The 23,833-nt window shown below is 43.7% G+C and overlaps 1 protein-coding gene across 1 annotated transcript; it reads left to right on the forward strand.

Annotated features, from left to right (window-relative positions):
* The first annotated feature begins 2,171 nt into the window (after window positions 1-2,171).
* LOC134871726 (E3 SUMO-protein ligase ZBED1-like) lies at window positions 2,172-5,319 on the forward strand. Its single transcript, XM_063894568.1, has 9 exons — window positions 2,172-2,212; window positions 2,333-2,880; window positions 3,014-3,158; window positions 3,273-3,504; window positions 3,598-3,735; window positions 3,854-3,925; window positions 4,034-4,102; window positions 4,144-4,305; window positions 5,260-5,319. The coding sequence occupies exons 2-9, from the start codon at window positions 2,337-2,339 to the stop codon at window positions 5,317-5,319; spliced, it is 1,422 nt and encodes a 473-aa protein (XP_063750638.1). The 5' UTR covers window positions 2,172-2,212; window positions 2,333-2,336.
* Window positions 5,320-23,833: the final 18,514 nt, after the last annotated feature.

Raw genomic sequence — 23,833 nt, forward strand, 5'->3', positions numbered from 1 at the left:
CTTCTGGATCATCCAAATGCCCTCTAGCAAACTTCAGACGGGCCTGGACATGTACTGGCTTAAGCAGGGGGACACGTCTGGAACTGCAGGATTTAAGTCCCTGGCGGCGTAGTGTGTTACTGATGGTAGCCTCTGTTACTTTGGTCCCAGCTCTCTGCAGGTCATTCACTAGGTCCCCCCGTGTGGTTCTGGGATTTTTGCTCACCGTTCTTGTGATCATTTTGACCCCACGGGGTGAGATCTTGCGTGGAGCCCCAGATCGAGGGAGATTAGCAGTGGTCTTGTATGTCTTCCATTTTCTAATAATTGCTCCCACAGTTGATTTCTTCACACCAAGCTGCTTACCTATTGCAGATACAGTTTTCCCAGCCTGGTGCAGGTCTACAATTTTGTCTCTGGTCTCCTTTGACAGCTCTTTGGTCTTGGCCATAGTGGAGTTTGGAGTATGACTGTTTGAGGTTGTGGACAGGTGTCTTTTATACTGATAACGAGTTCAAAAAGGTGCCATTAATACAGGTAACGAGTGGAGGACAGAGGAGCCTCTTAAAGAAGAAGTTACAGGTCTGTGAGAGCCAGAAATCGTGCTTGTTTGTAGGTGACCAAATACTTATTTTACCGAGGAATTTACCAATTAATTCATTAAAAATCCTACAATGTGATTTCCTGGATTTTTGTTTCTCATTCTGTCTCTCATAGTTGAGGTATACATATGATGAAAATTACAGGCCTCTCTCATCTTTTTAAATGGGAGAACTTGCACAATTGGTGGCTGACTAAATACTTTTTTGCCCCACTGTATATATGTATATATATATATCCTTTGCCACCTAATTAGCTAATTGACATCATCCAGTGATCAATTTCAATGTCATTGTTACTGTTTTTCCAATTGTTGGGAACAGCTACAAGTAAATAGTCAATAATAAATATTCACCTGGTTCTTTCAACATCTGAACAGTAGCTCAGGCCATTAAGCGGTAAGGCAGTGGATTAATACCTTTTGAAAGCATGACTGGGTTCGTATCTCACAGCGGCTATTTTCATAGCGTCTGATATGTGCTTTGTAATGGTCACTATATGCATTTTTCAAGGCGAAAAAACAAAGCAATATCCTTTGAGGTGGCCATGCTTAGGGATGGGAATCGAGAACCGGTTCCTGTTGAGAACCGGTTCCTTGTGTTTCAATTCCATGGAACCGTTTGGCAGCTCGTTAAACGATTCTCTTATAGATTCCAGACCGCACGGTTTATGTAACGTTATTTACGCAGCAAGGTACACACGAATGATTCAGTAAGCCCGGCTTGACGTGGCGTAGTTGCTTGGTTACGCAGGTGAAGCTCGTGATACTTTTTACAAGTCTGAAATGGCACCCCTAAGGTTAAAACGGTCCAAAGTGTGGCTTCATTTCACATTACATAAGGATGGCAACAGGGCATTTTGCAACCACTGCAAATTGTTGATAACATCGGCGGGAGGGAATACTTCAAATATGCATAAACATCTGCGCACACAACACGGGATAAACTTTAACGAGTGTCGCGTTTTTGATGCCCTTCGGAGTGACAGCAGCCAAGCTTCTACGACCACCGTGACCTTGGGGGCTAACACCGAAGGCAACTCTGGTGGTAAGTAGCTATCCCACTGACTAATCCTTAATGTGATTCCTAGTAAATTATGTACCACGCCATTTCTGGAAATAAACCCATTTCCTACCTCTCCTTGGGGTAATTAAGGGAGTTTATGTTTCTGGTTAATCAAGCCGTTCCTTGCTAGCATGTTTAATTAGCTTACTTGATGGCAAGGCATCCGTAGTTCTAGGGAAGAATTCTAGCTGTTGCTATGTAGTTAATGAAACATGCTAGTAAGTTGTGCCGCCGATTCAGGGAGCCAGAAAAAGGTGACGCTCATTTATTTAAATCAAAGGGAGGTGGGAAATTAGTTTATTTCCCGAAATTGTACAGTATTGCTTTTTCATCAAACGAATGCCTTCTTCGTTAGATTTAGAACAAGATGATGACCGGGACGAGACGGGTAGTCTGGCTGACTCAGAGGCTAGCAGCACTTGCTCCCGTTTACCTCTGGCTTCTATTTTCGTCGAGGCAGGCAGAAATAAAATGTCCCAGGCAAAGGTAGAAGAATGTCACCGGGCAGCTACCAAATTTGTTGTTAAGGGTTTGCACCCATTTTCTACAGTAGACGCCCCTGAATTTCGGTAGGTGAATGTGAGGTTGTTGTCAGATTATCAAATGTCAGATTAGAATAGAATAGAATAGAATATTTTCCTCCTCATTAAACAGATGTTTACACTCATTCATTTTCATATGTTTTCTAGGGAGATGACAAAGGTTCTCAATCCAAAATACAAAGCCCCCAGCAGGGAAAGCTTAACCAACCACTTAATCCCTGCTTGGTATGGTGTGGAAAAGGGAAATGTGATCTCTGAACTGAAAACAGTGTCAAAGGCAGCTATCACGGCTGATGGGTGGACAAGCTTTTGTCAGGATCATTATCTCACGGTTACTCTGCACTACGTGAGCAATGGCCAGGTAAAGGAAAAGGTCCTAAAAACCAAAGCCGTGTACCAATCTCAGACAGGCTCAGCTGTAGCAGAGGAGATTGATTACATTTTAGAAGAATATGGTGTACGGGAAAAGGTTGTGGCAGCAACTGTAGACAATGCAGCGAACATGGATGTAGCCATCAAACAGCTGCAAATTGTCAAATTTCCATGCTTCGCTCATACGCTGAACCTGGGAGCGCAAAAGCTGTACAACTGCACTGCCATATCCAATTGGGCAGCACGAGTTCGAGCAGTTGTTGTCTGGATGAAGAGGTCCCACATGGCAAAAGTTGTTCTTAAAGAGAAACAAGACTTGCTCAGTAAGATACTCTCCTTACAGTACATTGCAAGCATTATACTATATGTACATGAAAATATACATGTATAGGTATGTGTATGTAAACTATTAGATAATAAATATTTACATTGTGTTGTGTATATGTGAACCCTCAGAGCTGCCCAAGCACATGCTCCTCCTGGATGTAAGGACCAGATGGAATTCCCTCTATTTGATGATGGAGAGATTCACCGAGCAGTTCCCTGCTATCCAGGCTGCAGCCATAGATCCACGCATAAGAAGGCCCATGGAGAAGGAAAGGTGATATATATTTTAAATGATAATATGACTTAAACTTTTTTTTAAACTTTGACTGGTTTTGTTTTTGTTTATTTGTGCTACATACATCTTTTTCTGTTTTTATTTACATTGTAGGTTGGACAGAATAGGCAACGAGGACTTAAGGAAAGCAGAGGAGTTTGTGCATCTCATGCGGAAGCATTACACCTCCACACTGGCCGTCTCCAGCGACAAAAGTGCAACCTGCGGTGAGATTTTGCCCATCTTGCAGAAGCTGGAGCAACAGTACACTGTGCAGGAAGGTGACTCTGCGTTCACAAGGAGCATCAAGGAGAACATTTGGAAGGATCTCTCCAAACGCTACCAGGTAAGCACAACTACATTTAATCTTACCTTGATGCTTTAGGCCAATTTGTACCACTAGTCTAATGTCATCCTATCCTCCTTTTTGAAATTGAAGGGAACTGACATTCAGAGATTCCTGGAGGAAGCCACCATCTTGGACCCCAGATTTAAATACAAAGTGAAAAGTGATGCAGTCTGGGACAGGATCAGGGAAGCTGCAATAACAGCAAATACAGTGGCAGCAAGAGATGAGGTATTTTAATTTCTGTTTAAATTCTGTTTGTCTTATCATTGCATTTGATTCCATTGTGAGTGAGACCTTCTACGGCTCTGTGTTAAAAGTTATTAATGTGTTTACATCACTTCTCAAGCTCCCAGGGGAAGGAGAGACACAGAGGGAAGGCTGCGAAGATGGGGAGGAGGAAGAAGTAGAGGAACACTATGTAAGTTAACTCATTCATTTGTAATGACCTTTGGATGCTGTTTTGTCATGATTATTGACTTATATATGTATTTTTTTATTTTTTTACTTCATGTTCATTTAATTTCAGGCACTGCCACCACCATCAAAAAAGACAGCCTTGGAAGAACTATTCGAGGAGGAGGAACAACGAGCTGCAGTCAATCCGTGAATCACAGCCCCTGTCTTTCCCTGGCTCAGAAGGTGGATCAGGAAATCCAGTTCTACAAAAGCCTGCCCTCCATCCCCTGCAGGGATAGCGCCGCACTGTGGTGGTGGAACAAGCAGGATACGCTGCCCTTGCTATCTGGACTGGCTGAAAACTACCTCTGTGTGCAGGCTTCCTCCACCCCATCTGAGAGGGTGTTCTCCACGGCTGGAGACACCATAAGCCCCGAAAGATCCCGTATCCTTCCAGAAAAAGCAGATATGCTCATATTTCTGCAAAAGAACTGTTAATTTTCCCTACTACTACTTGAGTGCACACACACTCACACTCACACACACACACACACACACACACACACACACACACACACACACACACACACACACACACACACACACAGTGCTTGTGATTACATTGTTCTTGTAATTACATGATTCAGTATTTGTTATTTGTTGTTATTTGTTACATTTTCTTGTACAGAAAAGCAGATATGTTCATCTGCAAAAGAACACACACACACACACACACACACACACACACACACACACACACACACACACACACACACACACACACACACACACACACACACACACTTGTTATTAGAGATTAATAAGTAACTGTCACAATAGAATATTTTTCATTAAAACAAAGATAAATGTTACATCAAACTGTTTATTCTCCTTTTTCCCCCAAATTGGAATCGATAAGAGAATCGATAAGGAATTGAATCGTTTCACAGAATCGATAAGGGAATCAGAATCGTAAAAATCTTATCAATTCCCATCCCTAGCCATGCTAGTGTTTTGTCCGTAACACATGGCTTTTGCATTCGTTTTTGAGGCTTGCGTTGGCAGCGTCTGCCTGTGTCATATTGTGAATATCACCAGTTAACATGGGTGGAGTTTATTTCATCCATGTTAAGCGGTAATTTGTAAACAGCTGACAAGAGCTGACAAGATGTATATGGCTCAAGCACGGCGTTGCTTGAGCCGGTCGGTGGTGTAATGAGTAACGCCCACTTTTGTTACCAGAGTGGCATCGCAGATCTGACGGCAACACGCACCCTACAAACATTTCGAGCCCTTGTGCTGTTTTCCCTTGTTTTTCGTTCTTTTTCTGTGATACCCATATTGTTTTCGTGTTAGTCTCCCCCACCTCTAGCAGGAGACGAGGAGTGTGGAGAGGGACCGAAACACAGTGAATGACACAGGAAAGGACAACGAAAACGGCAAAACAAACGGACTATACAGAAAATCAGGAGGGAGTGAACAAAAAAAAAGGAGGGAGAAGGGAAAGGGGTTGGTGGTGTTCAGCGCACAGGTGAGGTAAGGGTGACGGAGATGGCGACGCAGCAACTAATAAGAAATAGTGATTCTGTGAAAAATAAGGCCGTAAATACAAAAGTAAATGGACAAAAAGTTGAGATAACAACAGAAGTACCGAAAAAACTACTCTGCTAATAAGGAATGAAGAAGTAGAGAAGTTTTCAAGGGAACTGACAGTGGAGGTAGTGGTGGACGCGGCGAGACACAAAGTGTCTGTGATGGACCTTCTGTAAGGATTAAAGAAGGATTGCGGAACCGTGAGGGGATGCAGAATAAAAGGTGAAAAAACGTATGAAGTGACAATGGCGGATACAAATGGAAAGAAGAAGTTAATTGAGGGGCTCCGTGTCAACGGAGCTCTAGTACAGGGAAGAGACAGCGCAATAAAAGAGCTGACTGTCTCATTCCTGAACATCCCGGTGTGTACGAGGGATGAAACCATAAAAAAGAGATTTGAGGAATGGGGAGTTATGCCGGTGTCAACAATAAAAAGAAGAGTATGGCCAGGTACGGATGTAGCGGATAGTACGCGTTTCCTACGGGTAAGATTTAACGAGGAAGTCCGCTCCCTCCCGTACTCAACAAAATTCATATCAGAGGCGGGTACGGAATATTTCCGAGTGATGCACGATGGACAAATACCTGTATGCAGGCAGTGTATTAAACCGCGCCATATTTTCAAAGAATGCCCTGAGTTTAGGTGTTTCAAATGTGGAGAGCAAGGGCACTTTGCACGGGACTGTGAAGCAGGAAAAGGGGGAGGGGCCTCTGGATTTGTCAATGAAGCAGAGGGGACGAGTGAAATATCTGAAGCGGAGGAGACAGACGGGGCAGGAAGGAAGGAGAGAAGAGCGGTGAGCAGCGCGAAGGAGAGGATCTCAGTTGCTGACATGCCTGATGCTGATGCTGTGAATGCTGCTCTGGGGTCTGCTGAGGTGATGGCTGCTGCGGCGGAGGGAGTGACAGCTGATCATGTTGCCGTGCCACTGCAGATATCTGAGGGTGCTTCACTGCTGATGGCTCGAGGCAGAATGGAGGCGGATGCGGCGGATCCAACCACGGACGACGAGGATGAAGGAGATGGCAGCGACGAGGAGGAGGGGGAACGTGAGGCTGCTGAGGAGGAATCCACGGACATGTCAGAGATGGAAGAGGAAGTAGAGGAAGGGGGCGGCGTGGCGGACGGAGAAGGGATGGAGGTGGCGGTACGAAAGGAGAAAGAGACAGTGTGTGTGGATCCTCTGGCTGCGCAGAAAAGAGGCAGAGGATTAAAAGAGGGAGTGGATGTTTCTTTGGAACAAAGAAAGTTGAAGAGACTATTAGTAAAAACAGAAGGAAATGAAGAGAAGGAGTAAATCAAGGGGATTTACAGGGAACTATCCGCAGAGGTGAGTATATGTATATGTACATGTATTGTATAATACTCACTGCCTCCCTCATAATGGTGACACTGTCCTCCTTTAATGGGCCCTGATACTGTGGCTCAGACATAATATGCCTGCAAGAGACACATTGGGATGAAAGTTGTATGGAGAATGTAAGGAAAGAATGGGTGGGAGAAATGTTTGTTAATAATGGGAGTATGAAAGCTAGAGGGGTGGCAATATTAATTAAAACTGGGGCGGTAATGAATGCAAGGAAGGTTGAGGATGATGGTGATGGGAGAATGATTGGGATACTGTTCGAGTGTATGGGAGAGGTGTTTAGATTACTGAATGTATATGCACTGAATGAGGAAAGGGGGAGGAGGGAGTTTTTTGAGGGATTGGATGGAAAATGTGGGGGGAACTGTATGATTGTCTGTGATTTTAACTTATGGTGTGGAAGGATGGATGTGTCAATGAATATGAGGTTTAGGAATGATTCATCACGTGATGTTCTAAAACCAATAATGGAGGCAAATGGGATGAAGAGTGTGTGGAGGGAAAGAAATAGTAGGGCCCGGTTTTTTCAAGGAATCAAATGGCGGGAGGGATTTTGAAGCAGAGTAGAATACATTTAGTGTGGAGTGGCCATGAGTGATCATAACATCATGGACTTCTGCCTGGGAACAGTTGTCCATGGAAAGGGAGGAGGGGTGTGGTGCTTAAATGCCTGCTTGTTGAATGAGGATGGATACAAGGGTAAAGTGAGAGAATGTATGGAAAAATGGGGAAGCGTGAATGGAGAGGATGTGGGGATGTGTTGGGAGGGATTCAAAAATGATGTGAAGAGGGTGAGCATGAGATATAGCAGAAACAGGAACAAGACAGAGAGAGAGAGGAGAGTTAGGGGAAGAGTTAATTCTAGAGGCACAACGGTTAGATATAGAAATAGGGAGAGATGTTGATGAGTACAGCCGTTTGAAAGATGAGTTAGGGGAGATAGAGCAAAGAAAATGTAGAGGAGCTATAGTGAGGAGCAGGGCTAGATATGCAAATGAGGGGGAGAAAAGTACAGCGTTTTTCTTGGGGTTAGAGAAGAGGAAACAGGGAAAGAACTATATTGAGGAGATATTAGGAAAGGATGGTGAGGTGATTACAGATTTTGTAGGGATAGCAGAGAGAGTTGAGGAGTTTTATAAGGAATTATTTGAGATAGATGAGTTTGATAGAGAGAGTTTTGAACAGGTGATAGACAGCATGGAGAATAGATTGAGTGATGAAGGTAGAAGACTGTGTGAGGGGGAGATAGAGATAGCAATAGCAGGGCTAGGTAGGAATAAGAGTCCAGGGATAGATGGGCTCACTTCTGAGTTTTTTAGAGTTTAGGGAGGGGCTGGCACCAATGCTCCTCAAACTATTCACAGAGCTAGAAGAGAGGGACGAATTGCCGGCTGGAATATCAACGGGAGTGATAAGCTTATTGTACAAGAAAGGTGATAGGAAGAGATTAGAGAATTATAGGCCACTTAGTATGTTAAACACGGATTATAACATTTTGACACGGGTGTTAGCCAATAGGATTAAGAGGGTTATAAAAACAGTAGTTGGGGAATCACAAGCATATAGCATTCCAGGGAGAGACATTAGTGATACAATAAGCAGTATTAGGGACACAATTAGGCACATGAAGGAGGGAACAGGGGGGATCGTAGTGACTTTAGATTTAAATAAAGCTTTTGATAGGGTCAGTCATAGTTATTTATATAGAGTGTTAGAGAAGGCAGGATTTGGGAGAAGATTAATAGGGTGGGTAAGGAGGATTTATAGCAGTGCAGTTAGTTGTGTTAAGGTTGATGGGGTGGTAACAAATGTGTTTAGGTTAGAGAGGTCAGTCCGGCAAGGATGCCCTCTCTCGGCAATGTTGTATGCCCTATCAGCGGAGCCCCTAGCGACTCTGCTGATGGGGAATAGGTACATAAGAGTAGTGGAGGTGCCAGGAGGGAGGGTTAGTTTAGTGTATCAGTACGCAGATGATACAACAATAACGGTTAAAGATAAGGAGAGTGTTAGGGAAGTATTGAGGACCGTTCAATTGTATGGTAGGGCATCCGGAGCCAGGGTTAATATAGATAAGTCTGAGGTTATGTACATAGGACAGGTGAGGGATAGTAGATTTGATATAGGATTGAAGGAGAACAAAGAATATTTTAGGGTGCTAGACATAAATCTAGGGATTAAGGATATAGAAGGAAGGGATATACAGTATGAGGAACTAATGAATAGTGTAGCCAAGACATTGAATTTTTGGAAGTTAAGGAAACTTAAATTAAGGGGTAAGATAGTGGTGGTTAATGGTTTAATAATAAGTAGAGTAGTTTATATAATGACAGTCTTAGATGTGCCGGAGAGAGTAGTAAAAGAGATAGATAGATTAGTGAGTAACTTTATATGGGATGGGAGAGGGGTTAGGATAGCTAGGGAAGTTTTACAGAATGAGTGTAGGGACGGGGGACTGAAACCAATACATTTAAGAAGGAAAATAAAAACAAAGAGGATAAAAGTAATGACAAAGTTTTAATAAACAAAAATGACCAAATATGGAAACTATTTCTGGGTGAGAAAATCAAAAAATGTGGACGGTGTGGGGAAAGTGGGATTTTCATGAAATATAAGAAAGGAATGTTGGGTGGTATGAGTGATTATCAAAGGGAGGTCTTGAATGCATGGGGCGAGTTTCTGGATGTGGTTAGGTATGAATGCGTGAATGTGAAGCAGGTGTGGGAGCAGCCCCTCTTCCTGAATCCAAGGATCACTCATGAGCAGTGTTCCTTGTTCAACCTGCCGATGTGGAGAGCAGGGTTGAGGAGGGTTAGGGACTTAGTGTTAGAGTATGTACCGGGATTTATGAGGGCACAGGTGATAGTGGATGAGGTTAGGGAAATAGATCAGATAATGGATTTAGGGACAGCTGAAAGTATGCTTGAGAAGATAAAAGTGGGAATGCAGAGTGAATGGTTAAAAATGATTGAGAGTGAATGTAACATAGAGAATGAAAGTGAGGTGGAGTTGTTCGCGGGGAAGGGAGATGTGAATGTGAAGTTGGTTGATTTAAAAACAAAGTATGTGTATAAATGGTTAAGAGGGGATGTGATTAGAAGGCCTGCATCAGAGAGTATGGACGAGAGTAGTGAATGGTTTGACTGGCAGGCGAATGTGGAGAAATGTGAGTGTGAAGTGGAACAGTATTGAATGGGATCACTTTGACTTGATGTTAAGGCACAATAGGGTGTTTAATAACCTGGTCATTAGTCAATTTGATCCAACAGTTAAGAGAGAATGTGATGTATGTAAGGACCAGGTTGAAACCTGTATGCATGAGTTTGTTGAATGCAGAGAGCTTGTTGAGTATTTTGGAAGGATGAAGAGTTAGTTAGCAGATGTTGGAATGAATGGTATGTGAGAGAAATGGAATGGAAGGAGTTGTGGTTGTTTGGTGCGATTGTGAAGAAGGATGGATGCAATGTGTCTCTGCTTGAGTATGTTCTGAGCCATGCAAGATACGGCGTAAAACTGAGGAGGAACAGTGCCCATTATGAGGGGAGGAAAAATAATGTCTGGAGCAATTTTGCAAGGACCACAAGAAGGGACCTAAACATGCTCCACAGCCACATGGGGAAAGAAACTTTTGAGGAAGACTTTATAAACGGAAGCTCCTTATTATCAATGGAAGAAGACATTCTGGTCTGTAATTTTGGAAAATGATGATGGAATGTTTATTTTGTTGTGGGTTTGAAAGGAAAATGGGGGACTCATTCTGAACAAAGAAAAATACATTGTTTATTTTTGTAAAGATGTTTTGTTTTATTTTGTTGATTTTTGATTATCTTTTGTTTATTTCATTAATTTGCATGACGAGTTTTTATTTGTTATTGGAAATATCTGAGAAGAATGAAAGGAACCATGCAGGAAATGAAAATACATATTGATATGTAAGATTGTGGAAAATAAAAAATGTACAATTAAACAAAAAAAAGTAAATAAAATGTAAATATGTACTTTTTATAATAAAAACATTTAAAACATTTTTTTTAAATGAGCAACGATCATGGCTGAGACTGAGATTTCTTGGCCAGCATATTTTGTGTTGTCTGTAGGTGATCTCCACGTGCGCATTTACAACTGGTGATGCTTACGGTTTTTTAAAAAATATTGTCAGGTCACACTTCAGACACACAAGTAAGGTGAAAATGACGAACCTGGCAACCACATATGATTCGGCTCGTACAGCGTCATATGACGCTCAAGGAGTGGAAAACGTAAACAAACTCAACCAGTTGAACCGGAATCCAGTTAAACTGGAACACCGGCTCACTTTTTTCCCGCAACTCTCTCAACTTTGCAGTGGAAGACTGCAGACTGCAGACTGCACCGTCTTTGCGATTATTGGTAAGTGGTGCATTATAAAAGTAAAATACATTTAAAATTAAACTGATGTTGGTGTCATGTTAGTCTGTTAATATTTATATTGAACATACAAGTTTCTTGAATTAACTTACCGGTAGTTTACACTCACTCTCATTCTGCCAAGACTGTCAGACAAGTGGATGAGCTAGACTAGTTAGCAGATAGTCTTAAGTTATTTTAAACATCCACAACTAATGGGAACATATGGATGAATCAGTGAAATGTGCTTGTTATTCACCCAAATTGATGATTATCTCCGAAAATCGCTGCTTTGACATTGTATGTTAGCTGCAAAATCTTAGCCATGTTAGCGCTATCTTAGCCTCTGCTTCGCGCTTTTGCCTGTAGCTTAGCACTGCAGGTCGCCCAACAGTTTTTAATAAGCCTGTGTAGAATTTTAATGATGGATTTAGTGTGACAAACTTGGCAGTAAATATTAGCCATTTTATCTAAGGTCCACAATCCTTTGCTGTGTTAAATAGTGTGAAGGTTCACACAATGCTTGTGAATAGTTCTGTAGAGTAGGCTATACACGATTCGGTGAGCGATTTGTGTATGTCGCCATCTAGCGACGGGGCCATTGCTGCGGTGTGCGTGCTCAATCATTACACTCATTATCCATTCAACAGTCACTGATGCTATCAATAATAGCAAGATAACTGTAGCGGGGTTCTACTTCATACCTCCACAAACACAGGCATAGTCGGAGAAGTAGTGACGTTATTTTATTTTGCCGGTCTCCCAAAGTGAAAAACAACTATTTACAACAAAAAATGAAAATAGTGGAAAAAGACTGGAAACATAAATAGTTTACCCTGTAACACAAGTCTTCACCACAAATGGAGTTCCTCATTAACTCTGACATATCATCACACTTAAACCAACTCTCACTGGGCTTTACAGGTGCTACCTGCTCTGTAGCTTCCCCAGACTGAACCCCGTCCCAGGCCAAACCAGCCCCTTTTAACTGTATAGCCCCTCCCACTGGGCTTAACTTTCTCATACCACCAATAGTTTCATCTCGCAAGCGCGCGAGAATTCACTACTTAACCGGGAGAAATGGTGCGCCCCGTCTTGCCAGCCACTCTTGCCGGAAGAGGAGACGGTGGTGCATATGCCTCCCACACTTGAAGAAATGTCCGTCTAAAATCAGGTTTGTGTAAATGTATGCTTAAATGCAACGAGAACGGCCAAGTGTGCACCCATGGTCGCGCTACTAACACAGAGGAGAAAACAGTTATAATAGTGAGGTTTGTCAACCAAGCATGCAAGAACGGAAGGGAACAGGGAATGTGTGTGAATGTGAACGTGTATGTGTATGTGTGTGTATGCGCTGCAGCATGTTCCTTACAGGTCAGGGCTGTTAGTGGGGCTGCAATGGTTGCAAACTGGGGCACAAACCGTCTGTACCAGCCAGCCAATCCCAGGAAGGACCTTACCTCCTTCTTGGTGCGAGGTCGAGGGCAGTTTTGGATAGCTTCCACCTTATCCACTTGCGGCCGCACCGTCTCCTCTTCCGGCAAGAGTGGCTGGCAAGACGGGGCGCACCATTTCTCCCGGTTAAGTAGTGAATTCTCGCTCGCTTGCGAGATGAAACTATTGGTGGTATGAGAAAGTTAAGCCCAGTGGGAGGGGCTATACAGTTAAAAGGGGCTGGTTTGGCCTGGGACGGGGTTCAGTCTGGGGAAGCTACAGAGCAGGTAGCACCTGTAAAGCCCAGTGAGAGTTGGTTTAAGCGTTATGATATGTCAGAGTTAATGAGGAACTCCATTTGTTGTGAATACTTGTGTTACAGGGTAAACTATTTATGTTTCCAGTCTTTTTCCACTATTTTCATTTTTTGTTGTAAATAGTTGTTTTTCACTTTGGGAGACCGGCAAAATAAAATAACGTCACTACTTCTCCGACTATGCCTGTGTTTGTGGAGGTATGAAGTAGAACCCCGCTACATATGGTGTCAGAAGTGGGATTCTCGCCTTGTGGTAACGTAGCAGACCGGAACTGCTGCCGGTATGTCTCTGGGGAAATGTCAAATTTGATCAGCAGCGCTGCTTTTAGGTCCGTATATGAGTGGGCTCTATCCTCGTCCATCGCGATGTAGGCCTCCAATGCCTTCCCCGCCAGCAGGGGAACTAGCCGGCATGCCCACTCACTCTCTGGCCATTTCCATGTTTTGGCAATGCGCTCAAACCGCAACAAATAGTTTTCAATGTCCTCACCCAACTGGTATGGCGGAATCTTTGGCTCAGCATAGTGCCTCCACTCTGGTCTTGGCTGCCCCGGTCTGCCGCTAGCGTCGGGAAACGGGAAAGAAGGTGCCGGTGATGGGGTATACTGCTGCATACGCCTGGGTGCCGGTGTTGGTAGGTAAAGTCTTGGGCTACTTGCCGTCACTGTGCTTGAGGTCTCAGCAGTGACTGGCAAGTGGGGAGTATGCGACACTTGGACCACATTTTGAGGTGGCTGGGTGCGGTGGCGCGCGCCTGTAATCCCAGTCACCGGGAGGCTGAGGCTGGAGGAGCGTTTGAGTTCAGGAGTTCTGAGCTGCTGTGACTATGCCGATCGGGTGTCCGCACTAAGTTCGGTATCGGTATGGTGCTCCTGGGGGAGCCCGGGACCACCAGGTCGTCTAAGGAAGGAGGTGGATGCAGAAGAGGAGGTGGAGACGGGGTTGGAAAGTCTAACCACAACTGCCATTCCTGTGCTGGCACATCTTGCACCGGAGCAAGCTACGCGGCTCCTGCGGATCTTTCAGGAAGTTCCATCACTTTTTGCTGCCAGTCCAGGGAAAACCACCATTGTTGAGCATGTCATTCGCCTGAAGGATGGACGACCAATCCGCCAACGTCCCTACCGGGTCCCACAACAGCTGGTGGAAAAACTGGAGAAAGAGGTGGCGGAGATGTTGAAGCTTGGGGTGATTGAGCATTCCAACTCAGAGTGGTGCAGTCCAGTGGTCATTGTCTTCAAAAAGGATGGGTCTCTCCGGATATGTATTGATTTCAGGAAGCTCAATGCCATCTCGGAGTTTGACGCCTACCCCATGCCAAGAATTGATGATTTGCTGGAGAAGATCGGAGCTGCCAAGTACATCACCACCCTCGATCTGTGTAAGGGATACTGGCAGGTGCCGCTGGAGGAATCGTGCCGGCCATACACAGCGTTCAGAACACCAGCTGGACTTTTCCAGTTTACAGTGATGCCATTTGGACTGCATGGAGCCCCAGCCACCTTCCAGAGACTGATGAACAGAGTCCTCCAGGGTTGTGACAACTGCAGCGCAGCTTATCTGGATGATGTGGTGATCTTCAGCAACACATGGGCGGAGCATACCCAGCACCTATCACTGGTCCTGGGAAGGATTCAGAAGGCTGGGTTGACACTCAACCCTTCCAAGTGTGAGTGGGCACGGCAGGAGACACGGTACCTGGGATACCAACTCGGAAGAGGAGAGGTGCGGCCGCAAGTGGATAAGGTGGAAGCTATCCAAAACTGCCCTCGACCTCGCACCAAGAAGGAGGTAAGGTCCTTCCTGGGATTGGCTGGCTGGTACAGACGGTTTGTGCCCCAGTTTGCAACCATTGCAGCCCCACTAACAGCCCTGACCTGTAAGGAACAGAGGAACCCAGTAACCTGGTCAGACGACTGTGAAGCAGCCTTCTAAACCTTAAAAGCCTACCTGTGTTCTTCCCCTGTCCTAAAGAGTCCGGACTTCAACCAACCATTTCTGGTACAGGTGGACGCCTCCACAGTCGGCCTCGGAGCAGTCCTGGCCCAAGGGGACCCTGGAGAGGAACATCCAATCCTGTACCTAAGCCGCAAGCTGCAGCCACGCGAGACCAGGTATTCTACGGTGGAACAAGAGGGCCTGGCCATAAAGTGGGCACTGGAAAGCCTGCAGTACTACTTGCTTGGGCGGGAGTTTGATCTGGAAACTGACCACAGAGCTCTCACCTGGATCAACTCCATGTGAAGGACCACAACAGCCGCCTTACCCGATGGTACCTCTCACTACAGCCTTTCAAGTTCACCATCTGACACCGATCGGGCAAGACCAATGTTGTGGCAGATTACCTTTCCAGGTTGCCGCACATCGCCAACCTAGGGGAGGAGGGGGATAATGTGACGGAGCGGCTCTGTCACTGACCGGCTCTGTCACATGCTGCAGCGCATACACACACATACACATACACGTTCACATTCACACACATTCCCTGTTCCCTTCCGTTCTTGCATGCTTGGTTGACAAACCTCACTATTATAACTGTTTTCTCCTCTGTGTTAGTAGCGCGACCATGGGTGCACACTTGGCCGTTCTCGTTGCATTTAAGCATACATTTACACAAACCTGATTTTAGACGGACATTTCTTCAAGTGTGGGAGGCATATGCACCACCGTCTCCTCTTCCGGCAAGAGTGGCTGGCAAGACGGGGCGCACCATTTCTCCCGGTTAAGTAGTGAATTCTCGCGCGCTTGCGAGATGAAACTATTGGTGGTATGAGAAAGTTAAGCCCAGTGGGAGGGGCTATACAGTTAAAAGGGGCTGGTTTGGCCTGGGACGGGGTTCAGTCTGGGGAAGCTACAGAGCAGGTAGCACCTGTAAAGCCATAACCCCAAATGAATAAAGTTACTTGGTTGGACGATGTCAGGCAGTGGCCTCCAGTTACTGATGAAGGTATCTGAAATTACTGATATTAATTCATGAATTAATATAATTAAATATTAGTAAACGGAAAGTAGAAGGAGATGTAAACACAGCTAGCTTCCGTTGAATTGACTTACTGACCTTAGCATGCTAACTAGCATTTAATCTTTAAGGACAGCCCACGTGATTAAAAAATAATGTAATTATTAATGTTGGAATTAAATACTTGTTTCAGCAATAAGTATGACATATTAAAATAGGATACAGCAAGAAAATAGACTGTCAACACACATCGCTATGTGTTGACGTTTGTTGTAGCTAACATGCTAACGCAAGCTTACATGACATTTCATTAACATGATATGGCTGCGACGTGATCAAAAACAAAAACACGGACATGTAACGTTAGCCAAACATTACCTTAGCACGGACCTTCGCATACGTTAGCATAGCCTAAAATGTGTTCACACTGTAAACAAAGGCTCACAATGGTTAACTAGGCTAATTACCTTCACCAAGAAAATACTGAGAATAGGCCTACTTACCGTGCTGTTTTTATTTGGGATGAAGTTCTTTCTGTTGATGTTTACTATCCACACCTTCCGAACACCTTCATCCTCCACACGACCAGGGAAGCGGTGTAGACCAAATGGTGTACTACATGGACAGTCCTCTTTTACGCTTAAATTGTGTGTCTCGCACACAGACTTCTTCCATAATTGAAGCTTTTGGCTGTTATTGAAGCAGCCGATGACGGCACACGCCCTTCCAGACTGTCTGGGCATAATTATTGCTTTTCACAAATCTCGTTCACAAATCCAGCGAAATATCCCTTTTACTGTCTATGGAAATACCGCGAAATACACACCGCACGCACACCGCATCAATGGCGGCCGCTCTACTTCCGGTCACTTCGCCGAATCGGTGTATAGGGCAGAGCTGGGCATCTTACAGCTCGCGGGCCACATCCGGCCCTTTGTGCGTCCCTGTCCGGCCCGCGTGAGGCCAATCATAAATTACAAAATACATTTAAAAAATATCTATGTCGAGTGTGCAATACAACGATGCTGCTTTTGTTTTAAAAGGCGTTATTTGTATTACTTCCGTGTGGACGTATGCGCCTGCGTGATTGTAAGTGAAGGTGAACAGCAGCAATTACAAATTACAAAATAAATTTTAAAAAAACATCTATGTGGTGCGTATTTTGAAAAGTGTTATTTATGGACGTATGTGGCGCGTAACCTGTGAGTGGAGGTGCACAGCGACAAGTGATGCCGGGTTACCCCCAAGATGTCCGCCCACGCTAAAAAAAGAAAAGTTGATAACGAATGCCGTGTTTTCAACAAGACATGGACTGCCAAGTATTTCTTTACAGAAATTAAAGGTAAAGCCGTGTGCTTAATTTGTGGTACACAGGTCGCTGTGTTTAAAGATTATAATTTGAATCGCCACTACACGACCAAGCACGAGGATAAATACCGGAATCTGTCTGATGAAGAGCGCGCAAGGGAGGCTGATGCGTTGATGGAAAAACTGCAAACCCAACAAGGACTTTTTACCAAACTTCACACCCCCAGAGATGCAGCCGTCAGGACAAGTTATGTAATTTCTCACAAAATCGCCAGAAAAAGTAAGGCGTTTTCTGACGGAGAGTTTATTAAGGAGTGCTTATTGGACTCTGTTGCGCTGATATGCCCGGAGAAAAAGGGCGCGTTTGAGAACGTGTCACTCTCTCGACGCACTGTAACGAGGCGGGTTGAGGCCATCGCTGGAAACTTGGAGCTTCAGCTGAAGAACAGAGCGGGCGACTTTGACTGTTTTTCTCTGGCTTTGGATGAGAGCTGCGATGTACGTGACACCACCCAGCTGCTCATCTTCTTACGTGGGATAACTGCAGACTTTCAAATCACGGAGGAGCTGGCAGCCATGCAGTCAATTAAAGGGACAACCACAGGTAATGACTTGGACATGTTAGGACTGAAATGGGGCAAGCTGGCAGGTGTGACAACAGATGGTTGTCCAAATCTGACCGGGAAAAATGTTGGACTTTTAAAGAGGATGCAGGATAAAGTGACAGAAATTAACCCTGTGCAGAAATTGACATTTTTGCATTGTATTATACATCAGGAAGTGTTGTGTAAGACAGTGTTAAAAATGAACCATGTTGTTGATGCTGTAACTAAAACAGTTAACTTTATCAGAGCGAGAGCGTTAAATCATCGGCAATTTGTTGCACTTTTGGAGGAAAATGAGAGTGAACATGGTGACATAAGCTACCACTGCAACGTCAGGTGGCTCAGCCTGGGCAAAGTATTGAAAAGTGTCTGGGACCTGAGAGAACAGATTCAGTATTTCTGTGGGAAGAAAGGACATGACATCCCAGAACTTTCAGATGAAGACTGGGTGGCAGACCTCGGATTCGCTGTGGATGTGACTGCACTCATGAACGAACTGAATGTCAAACTGCAGTGCAAGGGCCTTTTTGTGCATGAGATGTACAGTGCAGTGACGGCTTTCATGAGAAAGTTGCAGCCTCTCTCAAGCCAAGTGAAGGACAACATTCTGACCCACTTGCCAACACTAAAGGAAGCCACAAGATCAGCCGATCACCTCCACAAGTACTCAAGCAAGTTAGAAGCATTGCATGGAGAGTTTTCGAGGCGATTTCAAGATTTCAAAACTCTTGAGACTGACATGCACATGGTTTCTTCTCCCTTCAACTGCAGTGTGGACAATGCACCAAGCGATATTCAGATGGAGCTCATTGACCTGCAGTCTGACCTACTTCTGGCAGAGCACTTCAGGTCAGTCTCACTGCTGGACTTTTACTCCTCCCTCAAAGAGGAGAACTTTCCACACCTGAGGAGGCGTGCTCAGAGGATTCTAGTCCTCTTTGGATCCACCTACGTTTGTGAACAGACATTCTCAGTAATGAAGTTCAACAAATCCAAACACAGATCCTCTATCACTGATGATCACCTCTCAGCTGTCCTTCGCATAGCCACCTCAGACATTCAGCCAGATTTCAATGCCCTTGTTCAAGCCCAGAACAGACTGGATTATTCGCACTGAAGAGGTAAAATGAGGTGGAAAACATAACAAGTTATTGTTTGTTGTATTGCAGTATTTCTATAAACTTGTTAAGTTGTTTTTTTTCCTTGTTTGTGGAACAAAGTTAAAGTGTGAACAAGTTAAAAATAAATTGCAGTGATTCAATGATTGTTTTTGTTTTCTTATTTTAATTTCACATAGCCTAATATAAATATTAATATAGGATTAAGAGCTTAAATAAACCATCAAAACCAATCTGCTTTTGAATAAAGTTAAGTTAGGTTAAATGAAATTGTTATTATTATTTATCTTACAGTATATCAAAAATAATATTGAGCAGAATTTAATTGAAATATTGTCGATGTGGCCCTCGAGCAGTGCTCGGGTTGCTAATGCGGCCCCCGGTAAAAATGAATTGCCCACCCCTGCTGTGTGAGATGTAAAAGCGTACAGTAAGAAAGGTAAAGGTTTGGACAAGGTTTCTGGTCAATGATTCACAAAATGTTTGGTACTTGGGTGACCCCTAATATCAAAGAGATTACCACACAAAAAATACAGAATCACTGTTTCTTTTATAAATGCTAATTTATTTCCACCATTAGAAAAGTCTAAAGGTTCTGGAATAAGTAACTTGTATGTAATATGATCATAGCAAATTGAGTATTTTAACATTTGGTTCATTCTTAACTATATCCACCTCTAGTTAGGAATCCTTTCATAACAATCCAAAACACTGGCAGTGTTTTTTAAAGCTAAATTAATATTTTTTTCTTTAATGAAACTATCATATTGCAATCATCTCAGGGTTATGTTGCATAAAATATATACTCAGACAAGTCCCCAAAAGTCTGTGTGTATGTAAATGTATGCAAATTATATTTAAATTCGGTCCCCTATAACCATATCTACTGGTTATATCCTGAGTCCCCATTAGGCATGGGGAAAACATTACTTCATCATTTTACAGATTTTAACGCTTGTATGAGTTAACTAGGCAATGGCTGATTTTTTTCATACCTCTAGGACCTCTGGAAAGGGTGGTCCCCGCAGGTGATGATCAGAAACTTGGTCCCCAATGCAAACAAAAACCAGTATGTGTGTGTGTGGAAGGGGACTAGATGTGAAGCGTCACGAACATGACAATGAACAGCGTTGTGCTTTTCTATGTCGGCCCTATACTGCATTGCATTTGCAAAAGATCAAATTGGCCAAAAGTCTGTCAGTCATTTGTGCACGATGGGGACGTAGTGATGCCACCATGGCTGAAAACTCGCTCCACTGGAGCACTAGAGGCAGGCACTGCCAAGAATCTAGTGGCCACTCGGAAGAGACTGCATGTTCAGTGCCCAGAACAAAAGGGCCTTCTGTCCTTTGGCTGTGTCTAGGTAGTGACTTAGCTGTAGTGCTGGAGTGATCCCAACATTCTTCTTCTGCCTCTTATGGTATGCAGCAAACAGCCCTTCTCCTTGTCCAAGGTCCTCTTGCTCTTTTTCATCAACCAGAGGCACAGGTTGCTCAGTCTCTGCAGCATCTTGCAGGATCAATTCTGGAAAAACATTTAACAACAGCAGAAACAAAAGAGCCCTTATTACCATTGGTGTTGGTGATACAGTGTTAGACTGAACAATGCAACTATTGATGCTGTCAATAAGATCAGACGACGAGAAAAAAAGTTGCATTGAAGTCAATAATATTTACCTTTAACTTGTTGTGCCACCTCTGCCTTGATGTCACGATTGACCAGTACATGGTGCTCCACCCACAGCAGAGAAAAGGCTGGATCCAAGGCGGCTGCTTTGAGGTAGACTGGGTCTGAAAAGGGGGCAGTGATCCCATCTTGAGTCCTGGCCATTTTCACGTTAATGAAGATCCCAAGAAATCTTTTGTTCAGGGATGCCTGGAGACTTCCGACCAGGCCGCCCAGGAAACGAACTTGAGTCTTCAGCTTCTCAAGGTGATGATTGAGGGACAAGACAGAGTGAACAACTGCACTGATTGTGACGACCTTCTCTCCCTGTGTCAAATCAGTTGCTTCTCCAAACGGCTTCAAGATGTCCACCAACTCCTTCAACAGATTCCACTCTTGTGGTGTGAATGACAACTCCTTATGCCCAGCCTTTTCTAGAATGGCACAGAGCTTTAGATGATCACACTGGAGAACTGCCTTTACTTGCCTCAGTGTTCAGTTCCATATTGTGTTGACTGCAGCAGGGATGCCTTTCTGTTCCCCAAATTCACTATCAAACACATCTTTGAATGTTGTGCTTGTGTGCAGCAATGAGCTAAGTTTTGATAACTTGGAAAGAGAAGGACATGCCACTTTTGTTTCTTCCAAACCGTCTCCCACCACCAGCTGAAGAGTATGCGCAAAACACTGCAGGAGCTGTTTCTTTGCCATAGCAGCATCTACCGTTTGCTGTTCTTCCAGGGTTAAGTCACACCAGAGATCAGGGTCATCAAGATGATCTCTGTCATCATCCTCTTGCTCACTGGGGAAACACACAGTGCATGCCTTTCGCATGTTAGCAGCATTGTCACTAATAATGTAGTCCAATTTATCTTTGATGTTGTATTCATCGCATATTGACTCAAATTGGTCACAGATTCGTTCAGCTGTGTGTGAGCCTTTGAAGCGATTGCAGGCCAAGATATTTGTATTTAGCTGTATCCTCTCTTTAGCTGTCTCTTTCTCTATCCAGTGGACAGTGACACCAAAGAATCCCCTCATCTTTCGGTCAGACCAAATGTCCAGTGACTGAAACTTGCTCAGTGTTGCTCAATTGAGTTTTTAATCTTGAACGTCTCTCCCCAGCAAGGCTCTCTGTTTTTGATGTCAACGTTCTGCGACACACTGGGCTGTACTTACTGTCAATTACTTTCAGAAAGTGCCGAAAACTCTCGTGTTCCACAATAGACAGGGGAAGGTTGCAATCAATAATCAAGTCGGACAGTATTGCGTTACTGATAGCCTTCTGCTGTGGATGACTCATGCTGTAATGCGCTTCACTGCTGTCCAAGAATTGTGAGATTGAAGGCTGTTGTGTTTCATCTATGATGCTTCTACTCATCTGGTATTCTTCAAATCTGTAACAGGTAAGCATATAAAACAGATGTCAGAAAGTCCCTTGTAGCCACACATGAATTGCATTTGAAACTATCTCCTCATATATCAATCCTAACATTGTGTTAATATTTATTTGTTATTATGAATTGTATAGTATACTGTAAGATTGTGTTTGTCTTACCATTGATAAAATACATTTCCATTTTCAGTGTACACTAACTATATTAAGTTATATCTTTCCTGCTTTACCTTGCCATCAAGCAGCCCTTTCCGACAGGAAACTGAAGTATGCTTGTTAATTCACTCTCTCCAGCACACCTGATTCCATTGGCAAAAACAGCAGTTTTACCTGCATCACACAGAAATTGCTGGTCTACTGCTGGCTCAATTAATAAGTTTAATTGTGCTATTCTATGTCTTCGTTGATAGTTCAGCTTTGTTGTGATTTACCTAAATTACATAAACGACCTCAAGGAGGCAGCAGTAGACTAGCAACTCCTTTGTGCTGCAAAGCAAAATAGCCATTTTTTTCAATGGAATCTGGTGTGCTGGAGAGAGTGAGATATACTTAGTTTTCCTATCGGAAAAAATCGTCTGGCAGCAAGCTCAAATGGTACACATATTAATAATATAAAGTACATTAAACTGACCTTGATTTGATAAGGCTTGCTTTAGTTTTGCTGCTGGCAGCAGTCTACTGAGTATGATCCACTTATAGCTGCTAAGTACATACAATCTCGCTTCAAAAAATCCTAAACTATCCTTTTACAATATGAGTATGGATAAGTTCACTATTTTGCACTTAGAGCCCCATTTCTGGTTTGTCTAGGATGAAATAGTGTGTTTGACACCGACATTTTAACGATTGGTCCCCCATGCTTCATGTACGTGCATTCATAAAGCGGTCCTTAAATCAACCTTAAATGTTCGTTTTCAAAGATGTGCAACTCACCGAGTGCTCACTGGTTAGTGGTGATGCTCCAAAACGAGTGTCTTAGCGAAATACAGTTTCTGTCGTGTTTAATTTGCCATTTTGTATTCCAAACATCAAGCGGAAGTTAATAGCCTACTCAGTGAGGTATCTCAAAACATAGCTAGTTCCACAATAGCAAATAACACGGATGGAAACCAAATATTTCGCCGATATATTTTTTTAAAACAACTCACCACTCGGTGAGTTGCTCATCCTTGAAAACGAATGTTTAGGGTTGTTTTAAGGACAATGTTATGAATGCCTGTAGCCAACCATTCTGAAGCAGGGGGTGATTCCAAATTAGCCAAAAGCTGGAGACTGGACCAATCTTCAACACTTCTATTTCATCCAAGACGACCCAGAAAGGAGGCTCAAAGTGCAACATAGTGAACTTATCCATTATTGAACCCACAGGAGATACCGTTTAGCGTGTTCGTAAGCCAAGGTGACGTTTACAGTCTCATTGATATGTAGCTAGCTAGCAATTAGCCAATAAGCTAGTGTTGGCTTTCATTCAAAACTTACCGTTCTTTGTGCAACTTCAAATGTCCAACGAAGTTAGAAGTTGTCGCGTCTCTGTCTGTTATCTTCGTCCCGCATGTTTTACAGACTGCAGTTCTTTTTTTGTTGACCACCTCAAAGTTTTTAAATGCAAACGAAACTACCCGTGGATCATTTTTACCTACTTGGCGCCTTATAGTTTGTCCCGCCTCATTGGTTGTCCAGTACTTTGATTGGTTGGATGCTGTCAAATCAAAACAAGGTGGTTCTAATTTGATTGGATGTTGTGCCACACACGTTACGCACACAGATGCACACAGGTGCAAAGAGA

The sequence above is a fragment of the Eleginops maclovinus genome, chromosome 1 (assembly GCF_036324505.1).
Source record: "Eleginops maclovinus isolate JMC-PN-2008 ecotype Puerto Natales chromosome 1, JC_Emac_rtc_rv5, whole genome shotgun sequence".
NCBI classification, from domain to species: Eukaryota; Metazoa; Chordata; class Actinopteri; order Perciformes; family Eleginopidae; genus Eleginops; species Eleginops maclovinus.